This window comes from Pyrgilauda ruficollis, unplaced genomic scaffold, assembly GCF_017590135.1.
Source record: "Pyrgilauda ruficollis isolate IOZ18807 unplaced genomic scaffold, ASM1759013v1 scaffold19, whole genome shotgun sequence".
NCBI lineage: Eukaryota > Metazoa > Chordata > Aves > Passeriformes > Passeridae > Pyrgilauda > Pyrgilauda ruficollis.
The window spans coordinates 4,568,888-4,593,632 of record NW_024518095.1 but is presented as its reverse complement, the minus strand read 5'-3'; the positions used below and the strand labels follow the sequence as shown (position 1 = coordinate 4,593,632).

General features: G+C 38.6%; 1 protein-coding gene across 5 annotated transcripts in view; it reads right to left on the bottom strand.

The window, feature by feature from the left end:
- MSRB3 (methionine sulfoxide reductase B3) overlaps positions 1-24,745 on the bottom strand; it is an 80,851-nt gene that overhangs the window by 21,117 nt on the left and 34,989 nt on the right. For all 5 annotated transcript variants that reach the window (XM_041465576.1, XM_041465574.1, XM_041465575.1 and 2 more), the window contains 2 exons: positions 24,035-24,112; positions 13,391-13,419 (listed from right to left, as the gene is read on the bottom strand). In XM_041465576.1, coding sequence (XP_041321510.1) covers positions 13,391-13,419; positions 24,035-24,112 — 107 coding nt within the window. The remainder of the gene's footprint in view (positions 1-13,390; positions 13,420-24,034; positions 24,113-24,745) is intronic.

The window sequence follows — 24,745 nt, the reverse complement described above, 5'->3', positions numbered from 1 at the left end:
AACTTCTGCCAGAACTCTGCTATGAAGCAAGAGAGGAGATACATGTAGGGCAAGTTTGACTGGAAGAATTCTTAACAAAACAGCAGTTAGGCAGCAGAAACATCATCCACACCAAGATAGTAAGCAAAAATACCTAAGTTGAAAAAGTGGCTGCAGGTAGACAATTTGATTTAATGCTTTTTATACCCTATGTGTATCATTTCTCATTGTCAGCCCTTCCACTTTGTTTCTTCTATTCATTAGATTTTTCTTACACTACTTCTTTCTTTCTTTCCTTTTTCAGTCAAAAAGGCAGCAAACTGGGTGTTTGAGCTTCCTCTCAGGCAGTGTGTGCTTGGAAATGACAAGTCAAGGAGCTGTAGCCTTGATTTGCTCTTGGAAGGAGCTGTACAGAGACTTTGTTCAGGTTTGAGAGATGAGTTTGTGGTTCCTTCTTAAAGGAAAGTTCTACAAACGCTCTCACCAGAGAAGGCAAAATACAAAATCTTGACAAGGGCTCAGTAGGAAATCTTCTAGTTCAAAATGCTGATTTTTAAACAAAAGGAACATGAAGTGCTTACTTGCTGGCAGCAGACTTTTTCATAGGGATGTTTTTCACCAAAGACACTCTCAACGAAGTCAGTAACCTGCTACTCAGGAGGTCCCATGGAGAAGCATGGGAGGCTTTGGTTCTAAACTTCAAATATTCTGTACCCAAAGTCGAGAAGCTTTACAGGGCAGACTTAGGTGTTATAGGGTGGCTGAAACAATCTGTCAGCTTCTTTCCCTTCTCTTTCCCCTGCCCTCAGTTGTCTTAGTCCTGCTGCTTCCTCACTGTTCATCAGTTCAGGTGCTTATCCATTTGTGGTGAGAAAGTTTAATTCACTAAACCAGAAGAAAATTATTCAATTTTTTTCTGGGTTAGCAAGCTCTATCCGTTAAGTAAGAGCATTAAAACAAGCATTGGAGGCAACATGAGGTGGAAGGTGAGAAAACAGGGCAAGGAGTGCAAGGGTAACTTACTGTGATATCTCTGACAAAAATTCCACTGTTATAATAAATTAAACCTCTGAACTCAACTTTGACACTACATCTGTGCACTAGTATCACAGAAACATTATTATAAGCTGACCACACAAGCAAAAGATTTGACTAGAAGGCTGCTTGAGGTCAATGCCTTTATAATTCAAATAAGCCTGTAATCCTTCAGTTCCAAAGATCTCCTCTGTCTCAGCATTACAAAAGACAAAGTACATGAATTTAGAACTTAAATTACCTGGGCTGTATCTTTTCAAAGTGAGCAGGTAGCAGTGGATGCACTTTTCTGGAAAGGGACTGAAGTCCACTACTTTTCATTCCCTGAGCATGGTGTGAGCTCTTAAAAAGCAGATGAGAAAAACTCAAAAGCTACAGTATGTCAGTTCCCAAACCTGTCTTAGGTAAAACAAAGTCTAACCTTTGACACCAAGCTACTCCAGTACTGATCAAACCCTATGCAACAAACTCAGACTTTTTAAAAATACTTCATAACTCCCCACAAGTACACTCTCTGTTTACATAACTACTGAGTGGTCAAAGGGGATTTAGCAGCATTGCAACAATGGAAGTTGCAGGGACAGGGAAGGACTGGAATGCCAGAGGTGGCTGGCTCTTCCCTCTGTACCTTTCACATCTTTATGAGGTTGCAACCAAAAAAACATGCATTCTGGCTGCAGGGACAGAAAAAAATATCTGCTTTCAGTTGCCTAGAAGGGACTGTTCTAAGCCCAAACCTCTACTGAAATGTAAAGGGTTTCTAGTACCCTGATTGGTTTGCAGTCACACCAAAATTCTTTTATGCACACTGTAACCTCTTCCCAGCTCCCCAGGAAACTGAGACATACCCTCGGTTTTAAATGTTCACACTGAAATTGTATCACTTCAGGTGTTCTCGATAGAATTCTTTCCTGTAAAGAAACTAAAGAAATAAAATACTGTCCAAGCCGCTGCAGGAAGAGAACGGACCCAACAGCACTGTCAGTGGCTGACAAATGACTTGGTTCCCATGCCACAAGCAACAGCCCATAGAGCAGCTCACTGAAAACCCAAACAAGCCTTGCAGCTTCTGCCTTTAGAGCAAGAACTAGAGGACCTGAGGACCTCTGACTCATGTTCCAAAATGGACTTACAAACATACTTCCCTTCTCTGCAGGCAGCTTAATGACCTGTACAGGCCGTTTCTGACATCAGCTTCAGAGCCTCACCTTCACCCTCACTGAACTTTTTGCATGAAACAAGATGGTGCTGCATTTGCACGAGGCACCATCCCATTGGTGTATTTTTGAGGGAGGAGGTGGAGGGAGGAGGAGGAAGCCTCAGTAGCAAAATTTCCAAAATTTCAACCTTTACTTTTCAGTGTTCAGCACTACTATCACTAGGTGTAATGTTTGTTTCACACTGCTACTCTTAACACATTATTTAATCTACACCCTAAGAAATGTTAAGTCTAAAATACTTCCAAAACTATTAATTGTTTTCTAGAAAGGCCTGAAACAAAGTGATCACCCTTTGGAGAGGTGTTTGTGCAATGACTGATCATCTCTATTGCTGGCATTCCCAGGGGTCACAGAGGGGTTCAGTTGCATTGTACCAGGGCAGAACAGAAAATAAAAGCTGTCACAGCTGGATGATTGTGCAATCTAGGAAACCAGCCTGTGGGTGCTGGTTATTAAGCATCCAAATAAATGGAGCCTGAGTTTTAAGTTGATGCCAGGTTTGGGAATTGGTTTTAGTTTCTTTCTGCAATAATAATAGTGCCTTAAACCAAAAAATAGTGCCTTAAAGAGCCTTTAGGTGTCTTGAAAACTGTCTGAAAAATTCTTAAATTTTGCAAAAATTAATTTTTAAATCTTAATTTTTGTAAAAACTTGACAAGTTAGAGAATTTGGATAAAAATCAAACAGCTCAACTGTTTTCCACTCTTTATTTTGCAAGCATATAGTGCAAGTCTTTGTTTCAAATGTTTCCTTTCCGATATCAACATATGTTAAAAAATCTGAATAGCACATACCCTGCCCCAGTTCAATACACAGAAAAAAACCAAAATATTTTCCTTCAGATTACCAACTTAAAACAAATTTGACTGGATACACAAGTCCCCAGCCTTGTTTGCCTATACAAGTTTAGTCCCCAAATAAAAAAATCTCACAGTTTAGCTCTGGCAACCCCACCCTCTGGGACTAATTTTAGCATCCTCTGTTTGAACATTTAATCTCTTTCTACAGTGAAAGAACATATAGCAAAGACTTTGCATCCATCTGAATATGTAAACTGGGTGAGCAGGACAAGTAATAATTTAATATGTAGCTTTGTACTAGCATATCTTTCTACTTTTCCTGTGTTTAATGATCTACTTTCCTGTGCTCATTCCATGCAAATATTTTTGTTATTTTTTCTTCACTGATCTTTATCAGATCATTTAAATATTTGCATAAGCTTCAGTAAGTATTAGTTTGTTTCTTGAGAGGGTGACATTCTTCACTCTTGCTTTGAATGTTTTTTAAATACTTGCTATCACTGCTGTAACTCTAATTCCCCATCATTCATTAGTTCTAAAACAGACCTGCACAAATAAACCATATAATTGAACTAATGAGATATGGGTGGTAAGTTTCTGTAAATAGAGCCTGAATGAAAGGTAGAATGTCTGCATAGCTTAGATAATCTTATTCTTTACATTGCAGCGAAGATGACACTGCATGCCCTACATCTATTAATCTCCATTAATTCAATGAACACTCTGCCTTATTCTTTCAGCTTCTTTACGAGAGTACCTTTATGTTATTAAATTTGAAGTAACACAGTCCCATCCAAATGTTAAAGCAGAACTGTGGGCTATGACACATTTGATTACTTAGGCATTTTAGTATTACTGTCCATCTCCATCTGTGTGAGGTTTAACCCTGGCACTGGACAAGACAGTTTATGAAAACAAAAAAACATTGAGGAACTATTGGCAGAGGAGTGAAAGAAATATACTGTTAGTGCTTGTACAAATTATGAGAAACTCATTAAAGCTCAATCATTTTGTGGATAAGTTGAAACATTCCCAGAGGCAAAATGGCAGGAGAAATCTCATGAGTTTGAGCTTCTGAAGTTTCCCAATAGCCCTTTTCGCTGTGGGAAGGAGGGTAGAGGGTGCAGGGATGGACAGAGTCGGTCCATCCCTGTCTTGATCATCTTAAGGCCATGGGCATTTGGTTGAAGGTCTGTGTCCTCACTGCCACCGAAATACAGTCAAGCTGCCCTGCCACTCTGGGTGCCACACCAAGAGCCACCCAAGTAAGTGACAACATAGGTCCCAAACTTGGACTTGTGAATAGTCTTCACAGGAGGTGGGCAGGTGGTCAGGTACCCTCTCCCTCCTGCCAGAAATCAGAGCCCAGGAAGGAGCATGTCCCACCGGGCAGTCTAACTGGTGTGTTACGCGTCCTGGCCAGGAGCACATTCTTTGGGAAGTGACCTTCCTGATATGAGAAAGCAAGGGGAACATGAAAATTTACGTTAATGTATCATTAAATAAATCACTTTTACAAAAACTAGAGCAAGGGAGTTAAGATTACAGTTCTGCTATGTATATTTCTTTCCTTTTTTAGGAGTGAGGTTTACTTTTTGTATGGTCTGTGCTGTGATGCCTAGAACCAAAGGAGTGAAAGCAGCTGCTGGCATAGATTTCAGCATGGTGCTGAGCTTCAACAGCAAAATGCTGCCTTGTTTCATCATACTGCCACAAGAATACAGATACAGGTACGCCTGAGATATGTTGTCATTGTGGGGCCAGAGAAGAGTCACACATGCAGATAGTAAAGAAAATAGAATTATTTGAAAAGAGAGCTCCTGTAATTCTCTTCTCCACCAGTTAACAGGTGATGACCAATGTAAATTCAGTTTGCCACAGTCTTAATACCATCATGACCTAAAGTACAGTTCTGACAGTAGTCTTTCATTCAGGTTTTTCTTACTATATTTGAAGGCAGGGAGTGTTTTCCTTCCAGTGAAACACTGTATCTTCCTTTCTTGCATTTTAAAGTTGTTTCAAGAACCCTAATGCTTTATGCAGCAGATTTTTTTATTTGCAAGAACATTTTTTTGCCACTCTTCAACCTAAATATGTCTTAATTGGTTTCCAGATATTCTATCAGTGCTGAGCATTGACATTTCAAATCCCACTCCTCTTTGATTCAGTATTCCTGGAACTCCATTTAAATCCCTTCTAGTGTGTGTGACAGGAAAAAAAATCACTGACTGAAGGGGAGATAATAGTATGGAAGTGAGTATATGAGTACTTGCAAAATCCATAAATCTTAAGGTAAACACTTTTGAAATGGGAATATAAATGCAGAAATTCTGTTCTCATTACCACCTCCTTGAAAAGTAAGAGGCAAACCAGAATGCTTTTGGTTTTAAATGTTAATTTTTCAAAAATACACCCTTCAGTTTTCATATCTGCATTTATTGTGTTAGCCTTCCTTAGCTTGGTTAGAGCAGTTAACTGAATAAAAGACTTTGACTTTCTAAAGTTTTCTCAATAGTGACTTAAAATCAGCAAAATCTCTTCCTACTAAGCTTTTCAAAAATTTCACGTGCTTTCTGAAACATGCCAAAGACCTGACTGAAGCTAGATCAAATATGATACATTTTTTATTCACTCTTATTATCCTTAGGCCATAACTCTTTGAGTTACATATTTATCTTCTTGCCTGCGAACAGATGAACAGTAGTGATGATCAATTTGCAAAACATATTTGATCAGCTTTTTCACATCTGACAATTCTTACTCATGATTCAAGAAAAAGTGGTAAAAATGCAGCAGTTCTCTGGGGTAATCGTTACTGGAGACACATAAGCAGATTTGGGTTTGTTTAGGAAAGGTAAGTTTTAAAAAGGGAAATGAAAATGCATACAAAGAGAAACAGAACTAAAATAATCACAGCTAAATTTATCTTTCTCATGTATACACTGCACAAAACCTCTGTGTACAAGAGGTTTACTGACACCCAGCAGAACTTGGGAGCAGTTGTGTCATTCTCTTAAATTTATGATATTTATCCTACTAAGCCTCCTCAGCATCAGACATAGAAAATGACTTGCAGATTCCATCTACTCATCCCCAAATCTTGGTACATCCATTCCAGTGATAATCTGTTATGACTTTAACCATCAAAGTTATGTGCCCAACTCTAAAATTGATGGGCACTCAAAAGGGTATCCTGAAACAGACTTCTCCAGCAGAAGGGATGAACTCATTTGAGGATGATCTCTTCCAACTGACTTGAGATGAAGCTCAGAGAGCTATGTTAAGGTAGATCGTCACAGTTAGTTAAGATGACCCCACTCCCCCGACATGGTACTAGCTAGGGTAAAATATCCCTCCAAATGAAACGCTAACATTTCTCCACAGACACACAGGGATTGTGTGAAAGCCGGACACAGACATGACCTGAAAGGGATATTATGCAGATAATAAAAGCACCTCCATTGCTACGGCTAGTAAAGAAAAGATTAGTGCTAAATTAGGTGCTTCAGTTTTATTCACAACAATCAAACACTGTGAGTATTGATTCTGTGATCTCGATAGACACAGTGTTTGGATTGGAGTATACAGTCTAAGATTGTTCAGACATCAGGACCATGGCTGATGAAAAGGTTGGGACCACTTTGTAAAGAACAATAAGCAGGCAAGACAACTATATACAAAACAATAAATAAATTAATTCACGCCTCCCCAGTGGAAAGCAAGGTCGGTAAGACTCCTGATCCAATCACATGGGGCTACAATTCTTTCAGAAATGCTTTCAGGCCTTTTAACCAAATACACTGTTGTGTGGCATTAGACCTGGTTGTGATGCCCTTTCTCACGTAAAACTCTGTGCAAATTGTGTCTTAACTGAAACCAGCAGCATTAGAACTCATTGGTGTTTTGACTAAGGACTTAATTCTAAACAGATGGCTGCTCACATCTACAGTGGCAGTTGCATTGGTATGACACAAACTTGTCTACCATTACATCTTAAAGGCTGTGGTTGCCACTAAATTAAGTCAACAAAAGACAAGTTAATCTTCTTTGCTTCATACTCAGATCAACACTAAAGATTGCGATGGTGATCACTGAACATTCTAGTTTGATTAAAAGCAGCTTGCATTTTTCCCTTTACTGTTACTACTACAAAAACTGAAATCAGTTTTGATAAGAAACTCAAATGTGATATAGCAAAAGCTGACAGATCTTTCATATGGTTTTTAACGGTTATAAATTTACAGCACTACATCAATGAAAGAAAAACATTAAATATTTTAATCTTTATGGAATCTTCTGTCATTAATAATTATCACGTAGCTAGTTTGTACAGTCTCATTTTTTTTTCAAATAACAAATTTATTCCAGTTTCAAGTCATACCTTATGATATCATTCTCATCATCTTGTACAAACAAGATGTTAAGTTTCTTTTTCCTCTAACAAATCCAGAGGGAAGAAATAAAAATATCTTGCATCTTATTCAAATTCATAACCTCATAAACCATGCTAACCAAAACAGAAGATGCGCTATTTTGGACAACATGCGTGCAGCCACTAAAGATACTGTGCTTAATGAAACATTGCCTAAATCCGAAACAGGAAAATGCACTTTGTAGTAGTGAGAAAATAATGAGAACAAGAGTGAACATACTGACCATAAGGATCCTGTCCTGTTAAATTCATCAAGGTGCACAGGCAAAAAACACCTTCATAGTCCTCTGCCTGGTGCGTGGCTGCAGCCTATCCCGTAGATGAGCTGTTGAGGTCCAAAGAGCCCTCTGACACATAGTGTGTGGGGGTTCTGGCGAGGTACCCACTGAATGCCATTGTCTCGCCCCCTCCTCTTTTCCAGAGACTGATGAGGCTGGCAGTGTGGTGCTTGCCCCAATGGCTTCACACAGCTCTAGATTTCCTTTGAGCTCAGTTCTGGTCACAGCAGTGCCAAACACCTTCAGATTGTCACAACTGAAATGATGCCAAGCTTTACAAGTGATGCAGGAACAAGTGATAATCAGTTACCACACATCAGCACATAGTTCCCTGGGATGTACCAGTGAGATGTCCCAGCCATCTAATACTCCAAGTCACATCAGGGCGTGGCCCTGAAATATTCACCAGATGGTTCAGTTTGCGTCTGACTAAATGCTCATCTTGCTGCCGAACAAATACAACTGGCCATGCTCCCCAGCCATTGCATCCCCAACAACCTGCGTGAATAGTTGTTAATGCCAAGAACAAAACAGCACTGACGAGTAACGACAAGATAATCTGAGCTGCTGTTTTTACAGTAACTGTCTCCCACCATCTCTTTCTGCTGGCTCATGCACATTTTCAAGCATCCAAGCTGGTGGTGGCCAGAGAGAAGGAAATAATTCCTCTTAGTTAAAAGAGAACCTGAAGAGGTCATTTACCTCATCCAATAAGCTCTGGAGCATCCCTGTTCTTCAGTATTGCAGTTTATTTTGCCACTTTTTACATATTCTGCAAGAGATCTTTTAATACTTTTAAATCAAATGCTCTGATTGTGGAATGACTGTTGAACTTGCCAACATGATTTTGTTAAGAACACCAAATATCACTTCTCCTCTCTGTTTCTGAAACTACTTAGCCTTCCTAAGAAGAATTTGAGAACTGCTCTAACAAAACCTGGGTGGAGAAGCTGACATCAGTAAAATTTGGGAACTTATTTCTTAATCTGTATTTAAATCTTTGATGAGTTAGATCAATGCATGTTTTTATTAAGTACCTTGCTGCTTTGTCAGCCTAAGGTTTCAGGCAAGTTACATTTCTTTTGTGCTTCCCTAGTAGTAAAGGTCAGTGAAAGTAGCTTTCAAAATGCCTTTTGGTATCCACTTCTCTCTTACTTGGGCAGAGGATTCCTTATACTCTTAATAGTTGTACTGATGATTTTCATACAATGGGACGGATGACAGGCTAGGGGAAATCAGGACTGATACAGAGCATTTGGAAAGCCCATTGCAGAACATCTGGAAATGTAGCCAAGAGGAATTTGTGAAAGGAAAACATCTGATCACCTCCAACCTTATAATTTTGTTCATCTGTTCTCTAGCACCTGTGCTGAATCATGTAGCCTTGCAAGTTAGTACCTTATAGTGGCCACATTAAAGGAAAGATGCCAGTGAACACAAGAGGTGCGAAAGGAAAGGATGGAACCTTCATGGGGATAATAGAGGTGGCAGCATTCTGCAGTGCTGAAGACATGGGGATACACTCATTCTGGTGGAAAATGCGATGTGCAGAGAGAAGAAGTGACCTTCAGAGTCACTGGCTGACACTGTGAGTCCAGGCAGGCAGAAGAAATTCCAGGAACTGTTGGAGACTCCTTGACCTGCTTTGTATTTGACTGCTGGGGCAGCAGGAATCCAACAAAAGCTCATGTGTAGCTGTCCCTCAGGACAGCCTCTAGGTGCATGGGCAGCTATTATATCTTAATTTCTGATACTAATTGTAATGTTTCCAAAGTATTGACACAAACAGTGACATAAATCACATATATTATCTTTACATTTCATTTGATATGTAGAAGCAGGAAGACAGAAGAACAGGTTTTGGAGATTCGTCTCTTTTTTTGAGAGAAGTGTGAAGCTGGCACAGCAGATGATGGACACAGCTGAAGGCACTGTGTGTCCTTGGGCACTCTTTTTCTTCAGTGCACACATATGTTTCTGCAGCATGGTGCTTCCCTGACTGTCCCTCTTGCACCCTGTGCTCTCTGACTTTCTACAATCCATGGTCTGAGTGACAGATACACAAAAAAGACTCCACTGGAGTCCTTGCATATTGTCCATGAATTTGTCCTTTCTCTTTAACACAGAAAAAAAATGGAAAATTTTTGCCTGTTATTTCACTGCAAACATTCTAACTTGAATATCACATCTCACCTCCACAGTGACATGTAGTGACAGTACAGGAGATGCCCCAAGAAAACTCTAGCCCTCCCAGCAGGCAGTAGGAAATTCACCATTACCATTCCCTGGTGACTAGGGGGCATGCTGAGGCAGTTTTCTTGGCTTATTTTTGCTATTACTAAGGTGGGATTTAAAGTGTTCAGCAACAGCTTATGAGACCTACAGTTTCATCCTGTTACGGAACAGCACCCTGAAGACCTATTTTACTCTAAATTTTAAAAAAGCAAAAATCTATTTATCATTTATCAAATTAATTCCATTAATTATTCCAATATAATTCTTATATTCTTAAATTCTGAAATCTTCAAACCAAGCACATAGCACAATAAGGATTTTAGACACTAACAAAATACTGATAATAAGAATAAAATTGTTCCACCTGTGGTTTTTTTGTGGTTTACTTTGTTCTCTAACAAATTGTGAGGAAAAAGAAATATTTTTCCTACAACCGTTTTTGCTTTCAAGTACTTTGTTGGAAAAAAAATCTATTTTCAGTACCAGTAGAATTCATCATATTATGACAGGAAAGTAAAATTGTTTCATTTATAAGATCTTGTAACAGCATGAAGCTAACCCCATGGTCTCAGAGACAGAAATTCTGCCAGCTGTAGACTTATAAAGAGCCAGCAGAGAAAAAGAAGTTTCTCAGATGGAGCTGTTAGTCATGATATGAAGAATGTATGTCCCCTACAGATGTTATAGTTATTTGCATGATAAATCCTGATCATCACCGTAGGAATTTTGCAGCCTTCTTTTAAGTTAATGCTCAAGTTCCAATTAATCTTTTTTTGACAATATTTGTCTAATATTTCAGTGTTGAACAACATTTCCAGGGTTACATTTGCAGTGAGCCTACTGGGTAGTTTAAATGCTGTATTTCTGACTTTGTACTTGCTTCAGAAAGACTTCTTTTAATTCTTCAATGCTTCACAAATATTTCTAGGAAAGACAAGTATAATAAGCATTGATAAATGTTTATTAAGGGCGTATCTAGACTTACAAGTTAGCTGGAATTAACACAGGGGTTAATTTAGAGCAAGCAATAGTTGTGGAACAACTCCCTGGGAAAAAAAATGTATTCTATAACAAAATTACCTCATTCTCATGTTCAACACTTGAACTGTTTTGCGTAACATAAGATAAATGAGTACAAAGCATGTTTGTTCCAGTTTGTGGGATCATTACTTTACTTAGGAATGACAGTCTAGGGAATTCAAAATGAAATGAGGGATGTGAAAATACCTTAAGGTGTCTCCAAGAAACTTGAGGTTGCATCAATACAGACTCAGATGCCAGCAGCCCTTTTTAAACCAGCACTACACTGACACTTTTCAAAGGCCTGTGTAATGTAGAACATGATGCTACACAGGGCACTGAACCCCACACACAAAAGAAGGGCTTTTTTTACAAGGATGCCATCGCACATGCACCTTGAGTGAACAGGGTGCATTCACTCAGCAGGAGGTCTGGGATTATTGTCTGGTTTGGGAAAGTTAGAGCAAATTCTTTGGTAGGGAAACAAAACCAGATGTTGCCAGTATCTTCACTTCTCCTCTGCTCTTACATATTGGGAACAAAAGAGAAACTTAGAGTCCTTGTGCCATCTGACTGTCATAAATAGCTTCTTGGTGGAAGAAATGAGTGCTCTCCCTGTAAAGAGAAGGCAGCTGTACCTCTCACAATGATAAGGGGGTTTTGAGCCTTGGTGTTGCTTGTTTTTTACATCTACCCTTGGCTGTTAGCTGAAACCTGTGCCAAGAGACACAGCACTGATGAGACCGAGGCGTTAAACCTTAGCAATTCTCTGTTCCAAGTACAGTGTTTGGGGCAAAGATGCAAATGGGACCAGGAGCCCAGGAGAAAGGCCTGTACTGAGCAGGCCCACACCACAGTGCAACAGTGCCAAACTTACACCACTACCCTAGGAAAAGCCATGCCCCCGCCTTCGCTGCCAAGGGAGCGGCAGGCAGAACAGTGTACCTAACAGGAGAACTGCTTCAAAAGAGAGTCAGAAAACTACTTGTAGCTTAAGCCACCAAGCAAATTGAAGCTCTGCAGAGAGCATTTTCCCTTCAGCAGAAAAGCAGACATGTGACATTCTGCTCCACACCCTCGTTTTGTTGACTGCACTAAAATAAGGGGGGTAATGGCAGAAAATGTGTGAAGCTGTCCCTCATGCAATCCCTCTGTTTTGTCAAGATCCAAAAATCAATCTTAGCATAGAGTTTATTCAAGAAATATTTAAAGCAAGTAACCTCAAACTCACAGACTAAAATCATAATAGGAGCAAGATGATGCAAGTACACAAGATGTAGGCATTGGCTATTTAAATGCTTCCTGCTGTAGATTTCCCTCCCGTTTAGTTCCAAAGATAAAATCTAATATGGAAAGAAAAAGCTACGCAATGCCTCACATTTCAAGCTCACTGGGATAAAGGAACTGGGATAAAAGGAACTTGCTATTCCATATACAACCTGATTAATATACATTGTAAAATTCATAACATTATAAGCAATTGTAATCACTGCATTAAGCAAACTATATAGAAGATACCATTGGCCTAAAACCAAAATTGCCATAATAGTATCAGGTTTCCTGTTAAAAACAGACTTTTTCATCTTAACAAAAAATGTATTTTGAATCACTTTTCAGGTGATGGACATTTCACCTAGCTTCAGGACGATAGCCTATTCTTAATTTACTACAGTTTAAGGAACACCTAGGAATAGTGAACTGAATAAGTAACAGTCTGGTATTAGGATATCTGGTTTTGCCTCCAACTGCTCCCCTGTTTGCTGTCCTGTTTTTTTGTCTTGTTAGATACACATTACCCTGTTAGACTGACCTTCACTTCCCTCCCAGTCCCTACAACACATTACAATTCTTTAAAAAGACATCTTGGGAAAGACTGCCTTTTGGTAATCCTCCTCAGTTGAGCTCTACAGACTGGTCTGGCATGCATTGTGTACCTGCATCTGTCATGAAAATTTGATGACAAATCATCTGTTTCCTGACAAAGAGGCTGCACTGACTTCAAATTCCCATGAAATGTTTTTGTCCACCAGGAAGAAAAACATTCTGCTCTATTGCAGTGATCATTTTCAAACTTCTATCCTCCATTTGCTTTAGTCTGTATTATCATTTATTTGTATTATAATTTTTCTGGATCAATTAAAGCCTGTTGCAAGATACATCTTTTCTATCATCTTCTGGGAAAATGTAAAGAGACCGGAACTAATGAAAGGAATGAAAGCAAATGTTTCACAGTAACAATGCTGTTTTCAGAGGGTGAGAAATGAAGATCCTTTTTAAGGCTGACCTACCCCAGTTTGTTTAAAACTAAGCTGAACTTGAACTGATAAACTACTCTTTTGAGATTAACCTGAATAGTGTACATTCAGTAAAACACTGTAAATGTAAACATACCTGAATTGGAGTCAAACTTTGTTTCTGACCTGAAAAAGAAAATAAAAAGATCATAAGTTACAAGAACTGCTTTATGCCATAAAAGCCATTTGTTAGACTGATCCCTCTAGCAAATACTGTCTTTAACCAGACTGTCTAACTCTGTACATTAACATTTAATGCATTTAAAGGCATTTAAATCCAAATAATGACTAATCTTCAATATTTTACTGTTTTCTATGCTGTAATTACAAAGAAGATATTTTAAAAGACAAATCACTAAATGAAGAAAATAAAACATAAATTTGAACTAGGATTAAATTATATACTGTGAATCATAGCATAGAGTTGTTTGTAAAAATTAAATAGTTTTAATTCATTTTCATTTTTGAAAAGTCATTAGGAGGATTTAATTCATTCATGAATGTTTCCAATCTATTTTTGAAGCAGATACCGTTTCATTAATGTCATATGTATTGTAGCCAATGATCTGTACTTAATTGTGCAACATCCTAGGAGGTTTTTGTTTGTGTGTGTCTTCAATTTACTCATTCTGCACATAGGAGTAAGTGGTTTGATTTTCTTAAAAGTGGAAAGTGGGGGGTGGGAGAGAGGAAGGGAGCCAGACCTAAATTTTAACTTGTTTTAAAATCTTTGCAAAAAGACAATGATGTGTGCATTATGCACCATTAGCTTTGGTCGTGCACTGCAGATTTTTCTCTCCCTAACAAGTTGTGTTTTCTTCTAAGGGCTTAGCACTTAGCAAATGAACCCTATAACCTGTATATTTAATAAAAGGAAGAAAAAATTAGCCCTTGTGGGAACATCATGTTTCAGATATCGGTTAATAATACTTGTAAATGTAGAAGCCTTTGAAGGTCTCAATTCAACTGTGGGAAAACTTAAGTTGGGTAATTACTCAAGATGCTGCTGATGTGCTGTCAAGCAGAATTAACCCTATGACTAGGGCTATCTACACAATCTGCTACAAGACAGCATTGTCTATATTGAGCTCTCAAACCAATTAACAGGCATGTTCCAATCAGATTTATATCGCCCACTAACAATCAGTTGCACACATGGTCATGGCCGTCACAGCAGGACACAAGGTCTGACCAGCAGGAGACCTGTTAAGGCATGTTACGTTGGCAGCAAAATGCATTTCCCCAGAAATTCTAAGGAGGAAGTACAATGTTGGATTCTTCTACATTGCATCAAAGAAGGGATGTATTTTTGGGAAGTTACAGTCCTTCTTTTTTCAGAAACAATTGTCGAAGCTCAAAAACTAATTGCAGATTTATTTTCAACTTTTATTTTACAAGCTAGTACATGCTGTTACATGTAGATGTCTTTTACATGCACTCTACATTTTTATATAACCTGCACTGTAATTGTATACCAAATATCTATGCTACAGCAAATAAATATAAAATCAATTATAATTTGAAAAATTAACAGGTTCACACCATTAAAGTCATCAGAAAGGAAACGACTCTCTTCTCCCATCCTGCTCATTCTGCACCTTCCTCCAGTGTTTGCAATATTTTGTCCTAAATATAACTCTCAGGAGATGAAAGGTGAGAGGGAAAAGACATATCTTCATAATTAATATTTTTAGTACTACCAAAAGCACTGAACAAAGAAAGCATGTTGCTGACATGCCTTCACAAATATCAGCAGCAGTTACTGCCCAGGGCACCAGCCCATGCTCAGTTTGGCAGTATAATTCAATTGGTATTTACACCACCAGGATAAAGTCCCCACCCTGTGAAATGTGGTAACCTGGGGGAAATTCCACTGAGTTAGAGTTAAAGCCACTTATTCAGTGTTTTATTTACAATATTCTCCTCAAACTGCTGTATACCTGCCTACACTGTTCTCTCTTGCTCATCACAGTATCAGCAGCACCTCACTACTACTTAGATATAATATACTAATCTTACCCTCAGCATCTGTTTATCTGCAAGATCAACTTCTCGTTGCCTAAATTATTAGTTGGTCAAACAGAGCTCTGGCTTCTCAGCCTAAATGTCTTATTATGGACATATGCACTGCAATTTGTGGCTTCAACAAACTGGCCCAAGGGCCAAGGTGGCAGAGCACGCATGGGGAGGAGGGTCACGAGGGTCACTGGACACTGTAATGAGTACCAAAGCTCCAAACAGTCAGAAATTACTGGACAACACATCAGAAAACTGATATGGGGGTGATAAATGAATCGAACTTTGTCTGGCAACAGCAGAATAGTTATGAAAGAAAACAAAACATGGGAGGTAGTACTAGGAACCATCAAGAGCAGGAGGGTCACCTATGTTATGGTCACCATTTCCCCTTGGGAAAACAATGTAAAATTTAGGACACAGTAGTACAGAAACTGTTAGAGATCTTAATAAGGCACAGAAAAAGTCGAAGAAAATAATGAAGCATCTTTGGCATTGTAAATAAGCAGCAAGTGGCAGATGTGAGAGAAGCACTCTGCAAGAACACAGTCACCTTGACTACTTGAAGGAATGACAAAGCTTACAGCCATTTTAATGAAAGCAGCATTTAGCAGCATTTCCCCCTTCTTCCAGGATTTATATCTGCTTCTCAACAGCACATTAGACAAAATGTCAGAAACTAATTGCACATAGGTGTTAAAAATGTTCAACTAAAATATGGTCATTAAATAGGATAAAATTAAACACTGAACATACATTCCAAAGGGATGTTCTGCTACACACAAAAATATTCACTCTGACTCCTTTGTACTTTTAAAACTACATTAACTAGAAGGAAAAAACTCAGTACATTGTTATCATAGTACATACTCTGATATCCAACCTAAGCATCCTGCCAGGCAAGATGCACATTACATATCCAGGTCCTGACTGTACAAATTGTCTCTTATCATTTATCACAACCAGAGGAGAGCACCCCAACACTACACCCCACCCTCCTACCCCCAAATGAACAGATAATAGCTTTCTGTGTATTTTCTCTACTTCTGTCTCCTATAAAGGAGTATTGTGAAAGCCAGGTAATCATTCATAAATATCTTTTGAAAGGAGTCTATGTGTATAAAGAGGAACGAGAAGGTATTTATGAAGTGCTTTTCATTTCTAACTTTGATATGGCTCAAATACACACAATACATGGCAATACAAATGTCAAGTAGGCTCAGCTAGCAACGCACAATATGCAAGGAAATAATGACCTACTGGAAAGATTTAGCTAAGTGCAAGCTGCTGCAATACTTTTAAAGATCCCAGGAATAATTAAGTCAAACACAAACAATAGAATCTATGATGGTCATTTTATTTGTACTGTAAAGAGATGCAGGGTTTCAACCTGTTTCTTCTAAAAGACATCATATACCAGATCTTCAGACTACCAAGTACTAAGAAAGAGAGAGAAATGGAGTAATGATAATCATCATGTGTTTCTATAGTCTGAATTTTAAACTACTTCCTTCCTAAGTATGACTAAAATGCAGTTGTTCAGTGCCACATATTACAGTGTCAACAGATACACTACAGCTGAAGTTAACACAAATCTGCTACTTGCCAGGGAAGGAGGCCTTAGTCAAAGAGGGAAGAGGACGTACTGCAGAATCTCTGCTGTTGTGTTACAACTGCCTTTCCTTTTAGCTTTCATGATGAAGTATTTAACAGGTCTGTATAGGTTTTGTTGAGGGAACATAGGGAACAGCCTTTGGAAGGCCCACAACTCTCTCAGAAAGTACACTGCAGTTCTGGTCCTTGCATTTCAACATGGAAGAAGTAATTTTTTTCTCTTGGCTTTATTAGGCCTTTGCATTAGCAGTTTATACCACGCTGTTGCTTTGCAAGTCTGTGCTTCATGTGTGCTAAACAGAACATTGGTAGGGGCAGACATTCAATATACTACTCTCACAACTGCCTTTCCTTTTAGCTTTCATGATGAAGTATTTAACAGGTCTGTATAGGTTTTGTTGAGGGAACATAGGGAACAGCCTTTGGAAGGCCCACAACTCTCTCAGAAAGTACACTGCAGTTCTGGTCCTTGCATTTCAACATGGAAGAAGTAATTTTTTTCTCTTGGCTTTATTAGGCCTTTGCATTAGCAGTTTATACCACGCTGTTGCTTTGCAAGTCTGTGCTTCATGTGTGCTAAATAGAACATTGGTAGGGGCAGACATTCAATATACTACTTCTCTGTGAAAAGGACTTTGATAAAGATCTGTTACAGTCATAAAGATGATGCATCATTGTAGGATCATATTTACAGGAAAATGGACATGTACTAAATGAACTAACCTATAATTAAAAATTATTCTAGTCCAGAGACTTACCATGTTGATTGTAATAATGTTAGTATTAATGATTGTACCATGTATACTTAAAGGAATTATGAACATGATTGAGAAAACTAGAAATCATGAGAGAGTGCTTTGTCTTCTCTCCTTACACCTTCGGTACTTGATTTTCAAAGAATTTTATTCCATATTGGCATGGGCAGTTTGCTGAAGAGATGATGGTCTAGCAGGCTCCTGATGCAATCCAAGCCAAGCCATGTCCTGGTCTAGGTGACTGAGCACAATCCAAGCCAAGCCATGTCCTGGTCCAGGTGACTGAGCAGAATACAATCAGTCATCTCTCTCCTGTGTTTGCCTCCCAGTGGTACAGAATATACTTAGCTGCAGCATCAGTGTTCCTGCTACAGCATTGCTAGCAAGCTAAAGAAGGCCAGGACAGTAATGCTCAGTTGTGAACCTATCCCTGGACACTGCACTGGCCCTTATCATGCTGATGAGAACTCTAGACAGGACCTAGGCAAACGGCAGGGGAGGCTTAGGCCAGGGACCATTCCCCAGAAGCAGAATGAACCAGGTCACTCTGTTTCAGAGTAGAGGAATTGATGTTAAAAACACAAGCTATGTCTTGTCACTTGCCTTTAGGGCCAGAGAAGAGACGTTTGTCCATTTTATTTTTAAGTATAGGCATAACCCTTCTGAAAATGTAAACCATTACCTGGAAAGCAGTCGCTGATCGTACTCGTGAGGTGAAGCTCCAAATAGCTTCTGGAAGCTCCTGAAAGTCAAGCTTCCAGAAGGAAAAATGCTGCAGTATTCCAATGTAAAAAAAATACCTGATGTAACTACTTAGGAATTTATAAGACCCGTACCATCAGGGAATTTGAGAAGTCCCCAAGCTTTAAGAACTAAGCAGAAAGAGCAAAGCTGGGCCTGCTGCTACGTTGTGGCCAGGGGACAGATCCTCTCGTGTCTCAGGCAGCAGAACTACTCACAGATACTTCCCAGGGCTGGACATGCCTAATGCCTGTCTGTCTTGTACCATCATGTGGATTCTCAGTTATAATACAATAATATATATTATTTACAATAATATTATCTGCTATAAGCTAGTAATATAGTTGAACTCTTGTTCAGGCCTCTCCTCAAAGAGAGCTTGAATATGCTGTCTCTCCTGATTTTCTTATTGCTTTAAGGACTTAATATCTTTGAGGTTTAATAACTACTTCCCTGAAAACTCTGGCTGAAATTGGCAAATAGATTAAATGATACAGTTTTATTATTACAAAAGGATTGACATGGACTCAGCATTACACTGTATTGGTTCCTTAATAAGCCTGGTTAAAGAAAAAAAAAATCACTATTGACAGATTATGTGAAAAATTCTGTTCTGCATATTGATGAAAAGCTAAATTCAAAATGAGCATTTTAACATCAGAATTATTTAGGTTGGACAATAATTTAAGATCATTAAAGGCCCAACCATTAATCAAGCGCTGCCAAGTTCACCACTAAACTGTGTTTCTAAGTGCTACATCTATGTCTTTTATCACCTCCAGTAATGGTAAAGAGTAGTCTCTGGGTGAGTTCAGTCCAGAGAGACAGAACGTCTTTAATGTGAGAGATATAAACAGACAAATATAGAAATACAGAATACAGAATACCTTCTGCAGTCATAGTACATAACAATCCACCCTACCTGATTTTTACTTGAGGTACATACATTCACATAATAAAGCATAAAGTAGGCTAAAACCAGCTGAAAATTACTTCTTCCAAGCAGAGTGAGTGATGAACAGTCAATACAAAGCAGAGTAAATTTCAAACAAGGGAAAAAATGTATCAGACTTAAAGGTTTACAAAGAATACATTGTACTTTTATACTGAAAACAGCAATGAAATTCATACTAGAATCAGCATCTATACAAGGATGGTAGAATCAGAATCTATGCAAGGATCATCTCTGGTACTCAGCAATGGTGAGGCTGCATCTCCTGTTCAGTTTCGGGTCTGCCACAAGAACAACATTGAGGTGCTGGAATGTGTCCAGAGAAGGATATGGATGCTGGTGAAGGATCTGGAGCACAAAAAGGATGCTGAGGGAAGGCCCTATCACTCTCTAAAACTACCTGAAAGAAGGGTATAGCTAGGTGGGTGTTGAGCTCTTCTCCCAAGTAACAAGCAACAGAATGAGAGGAAATGGCTTCAAGTTGTACCAGAGGAGATTTAGATTGAACATTAGCAAAATTTCTTAATGGAAAGCATTGTCCCTGCAACAGAATGCACAGGGATGTGTTTGGGTCACCATGGCAGAAAGTATTTAAAAGGAGTGTAGATGTGGCACTTGGAAACATGGTTTAGTGGTGGGCTTGGCAGTGCTAGATGAACAGTTGGACCCAATGATCCTGAAAGTCTTTTCCAACCTAGACAATTTGTTGATTCCTACACTGGTGAGAACCAACCAACTTACTTCTAACAAATGTCATTAAGTAGAAACTGCTGAGTTGGACAGTCTTCTAAGGAAACTAAGAGACAGTGAGGACAGATGAAGTTGCTCAAGTAGTTCTCTTGGATCTTACTAGAGAAACCATATCATTGATGTCATATGGGCTCTCCTAGACAGATAACCAGTGCTGATTTTTTATATGCCTTCCTCAAAGAACATGAAGATCAGTAAGAAGGCTTAAAGACCATTCATTAAGCACACAGCACTGGTGCAAGGAAATTCCTTGTAGAGATCTAGCCTGATGACTGAAATCCTTCCTTGTCTTGTGAAGGCAAGAGTGGTACTATGCTAATGGTACAGTAACATTGCCCAGCCACTCTTTCATTTTCTCTTGATTGGATGTCTGAGAGATGTTGAAAAAACCTGACACAGCTCAACAAAAACCAAATGAAAACATAACATGGATAAGGCTGCTGCTGTGTCTGCTAGTACATGTTCAGAAGAGCCAACATCATTACCAAGAATTCCTTCCAGGAAGTAATAAGGACAGCAGTGGGTGTTTTATGAAAACTTGGTAATTTAATGTTTGGCCCTAAAAACTGGAAACTGACAAAACAATAATATTTCTTTTTTTTAAAAGGAAATAATTCTCCCAGGCTTCCCAGTTCCCATCTATACCACATTTTTCTCAAAGTCCTGTATTTGGTACAGGACATGATCATGGTTTATTAAATATGGAATAGATTGTCTCCTATGGCAGTAGCAGGAGTCATGGATTTCACTCAGGTCCATTTTAACCTCCTGTTTCCATGGCTATGGACAGAATGGTATTTTTGAGTAATGTATAAGAAAGTGCCTTGAACAATTAAAGTAGGCACAACCTTGCAAATACTGTTGGCCTTAGAAAACACTGAGGATTTGGGTGGCATAGGTGGCTCTTTGTGAACTGATCTAGAAAAACACAACCTTGCTGTGAAGACCATCCAGCCATGATAAATGTGGCTGATAAAAAATTAACACAAGCAGGTATGGTTGATAAGTATAAGGACTTTTTCTTTGGCTTATTAGTTGTCTATCAGCTCTGCACTGAGACATGCTCCAGCCACACCAGGTGAGGTCCAGTGAAGAGAAAGCCATGAAAAAACACCCTAGAGAAAGGTGGGGGCAGCAGCGCTCCTTCTTTTAGCATAAGCCTGCAACTAGATTGGAGTAAATGTAACACAAAACTGCATAAGGACTGGCTTGCAGGAAAGGACATTCTCGAGATTAGTTTATTGGCTCTCTCATTTATTGCTTTTTTAGGCAGCTGTACTGGGATGTAGGAGACTGCATGGCGTGAAAGTTCAGAGATGGAATAATAAGATTCAATAGCATGATTATGCATTTTATGTGTGAGGCACCCTTGACTGTGGAAAAACTTAAAGCATGTCCTCCATAAAGCTTGGGAGGTTACTCATAACACTAGCACAAGTAGGTAAATGAAGAGATGTGACATTCCTAATTGTTTCTTTTATCTTCCATGTGATAGAGACAAAGTTCTATTTTAAAGACTTACCAAAAAACAGGTCTTTCATCTGGAGTGTAAAATTCATATGTTCCCTGACCTTGTGTGTCACATGGTAATGAAACAACGTAAATCAGAAATGTTAAAAGTTGAAGTTTGTTAATATTACTGCTAAAGCTCCAGTCTCTTTCGTAGTTAAACTGACAGGTCCGTAGTCCAAATATATATATTTACAGATTACAACGACATAAAGACAAAAAAATTAATGGACAGCAATGAGAAACAAATGTAAGTGGAAGTTTCTGATGACTATTTGGAAATTACAAAAAGAATCCACCAAAAAAATTCCATGCCATCACAAAAATTACTCATATTTTAAAGGGGAAATAGACTTTCTTTGTATTGTACTGCCATCTTACTCCTAAGGAAATACTTCAGTAATTTACATTTTGTAATTTACATTTTTGGCAAAAATGTAGTAAGAAGCACATATTTTTCATTTTCTTATCTATGTTTCCTTCTCACTTCTTTTTAGCTGTCTGGGCTGATTCAGTGACCAAGATTCAGAAATCTATCTTCCCTGGTTGAGGAAGACATCATATACTGATATTTTGAGGTCAATAAACAAAAGAAGATGGACTCCTACTGGCTTCTGCATTTTTTCCCACTGTTGTCAGCTACTTCAGAAAAACTGTCTGAATTAGATGTAGGCCAGAGGTAGCAAGAGTTCATAAGGCAGCACAAAGATTTCGGGGGACTGAGTTAAGACCAGTCTAATCTCAGTACACAATAGGTCAGGTTTTCACCTGTTTTCTTCAGGTGTCCACTGGCCTGGGAATTATTAAAATTAAAAAATAACTCCTCTCTTTCTCCCTCTCCTCCCATAAAATCCACAAGAGTCTCAAAGAGATTCTGAAAACAGAGACATTTCCTTATAGCTCATTTTAAAAAGAGAAATACAACTCGTTAACTCAAGACTATGCCAGAGCATACTGTGCACTTGAGATAATCACAGATAAGTCTCATATTGCAGTTTTTTCCCATTGTAAAACTATTTTGAAGGCAACTGGAAACTGGAAACTAGTTCACATTAATTTATGTATACTACTGCTCTCCAAAACTTACCCCTCCAAAAACCCCTACTCTCTCTCCATCAGATGATAGAAAGGAAGACAGTCTTGAAGATGGAAGGTGAAATCCTGGCTCCATTGTATTCATTTGCTAAATATGAATTTGCTTCAACAGAGCCAGGATCTCCCCCCAAAAGATTTAGCTATAGTAAGCAGTGGAATGTCTAAGTGGCAGAGTAGAAAAACAGGTTAAGTTTTGATCCCCACTTTGCACCCTCAAGCCAAGGACCAATGTAACACTTGACATGAGACTGTTGACTTGGCTGTGTCTGTAACCATCAGATTTTCAAAAGATTCACATTATTACCAGTTCCTGTAGGTAATCCTTCTGACAGAGGAATCAAACATTACAGAGATGAGGTGCTTCTTTCATATTACAGACAGTCTCTTGAGGACAACTGTCACTACCACATCTGGTGATTCTAGAGCTACATCAATTATATTTTTCTTTAACCTATTACTGGCACAATATTCTGTATTATTAGTGCTATCCTGACCATCCTGCTTCATGCTCTTGTAAAGGTACCTCTTTAAGTGTGAGGGACTAAATTAGGGTGAACTGAGGGAAAAAAAAAAGAGAAAAAAAAAGAAAAAAATTAAATTCTTCATCAGAATGAACACAAGCAGCCAGAAATAAGAAAAAGCACATAAACAACAACTGAATCTGTGGAGAACAATGCAGTGATTGAGGGAATTCAATCAGCACTTGATGCTTCTAGCATCAAGCTTTGGGCCATAATTCCCACAGTACTTCTAAAGTGTATTTTTAAACCAGCTGTCTATGTGTGCTAATTGGGATGAATGGAAATTCAGTAAGTAATGAAATTTTACTCAGTTTTGTTCTCTTAACTGCTTGAATTCTAAGAAAAATGCATCTACTTTTTTCTCCATTATCAGCTAAAATGCTGTATGTAAAATTCAGCATTGCCACCTGGTATCTCTTAAATCTATCTGTAAGTAATTCTAACAGTCAAACCTCAGTATTGGTTGACACAGTGAAAGATTGTTACAATTACTTGGCAGAGTGGCATATAGAAAAAAAAATTAAATTAATTTTTTTTTCCTGTCATACTTCCTCTTTTACCTGAATGTCATCTTCCTATCTTATTTATCCTAAGTTTTTATATTTGCTGTGAGATTAATTTTACTACAGCATAATTTACATTGCTTCTCTTGTATTCCTTAAAAGGTGGAATGACTTCACCATTCTGTGATTCTGTGAAATGACCTTATACAATTATGTATTAAATATATATAAGATAGTACATAACCTAAGAGACAGAAATCTCAAAACTATATTTAGCATACTCACTTGAATAAAGGAGTTCCACAAACAACACATTTGTATATTCCTTGAGCTTTATGGTGTGTGTACTCCCCCTCAAAGGCACTGGGAAAACAACAACACTATATTTTAAAATTAAATAAAGGAATTCGGGTTTTTTTAATTTTTAAAGTAGCTGAGTGTTTAGAAAAATGTTATAGAAGAAGCCCACGATTTCTAAGTTGGCAGCTGTTTTTTATTAAAGGTAGCAAATAAAGCAGGCACAGGAAAAGGGGAATGTCCTCGTTAGTGTGCCTCGGATGTTACGCATCATGCAAAAGGAAGCAAATTGTGCCATAGTTCAAAGTTTGGTTCAAACAAAACCAAAAAGGATAAAACAGAAGTCTTCCCCTATCTGGCAAGTGAAATGTCAAGTTTTTGTAAACACGGATTGTTTGGCACGTAGCTCAACCTGCCGCACCTCGCTGTGTCCACATCTGGGCCGCGTGCAGGGCTCGGCGGCTGCAGTGGAGCGAGGTGTGAGGCCGCCCGGGCGCTGCAGAGCCGTGGCGCTGGGTCAGGCCAGCACCGGCTGCCCGTGCGGCAGAGACATTGTAGCTGAAAATGAAATAATTGGTCCAGGATTTCAAGCTGTGCGTGCCTTATATTTTCAGTTGAAAAGCAATATTCCAGCTTTAAGGGAATATTTTTCTAAGTTAACAATCTAAAAGGCTAGGAGGTCATTCACCTAATACGAAT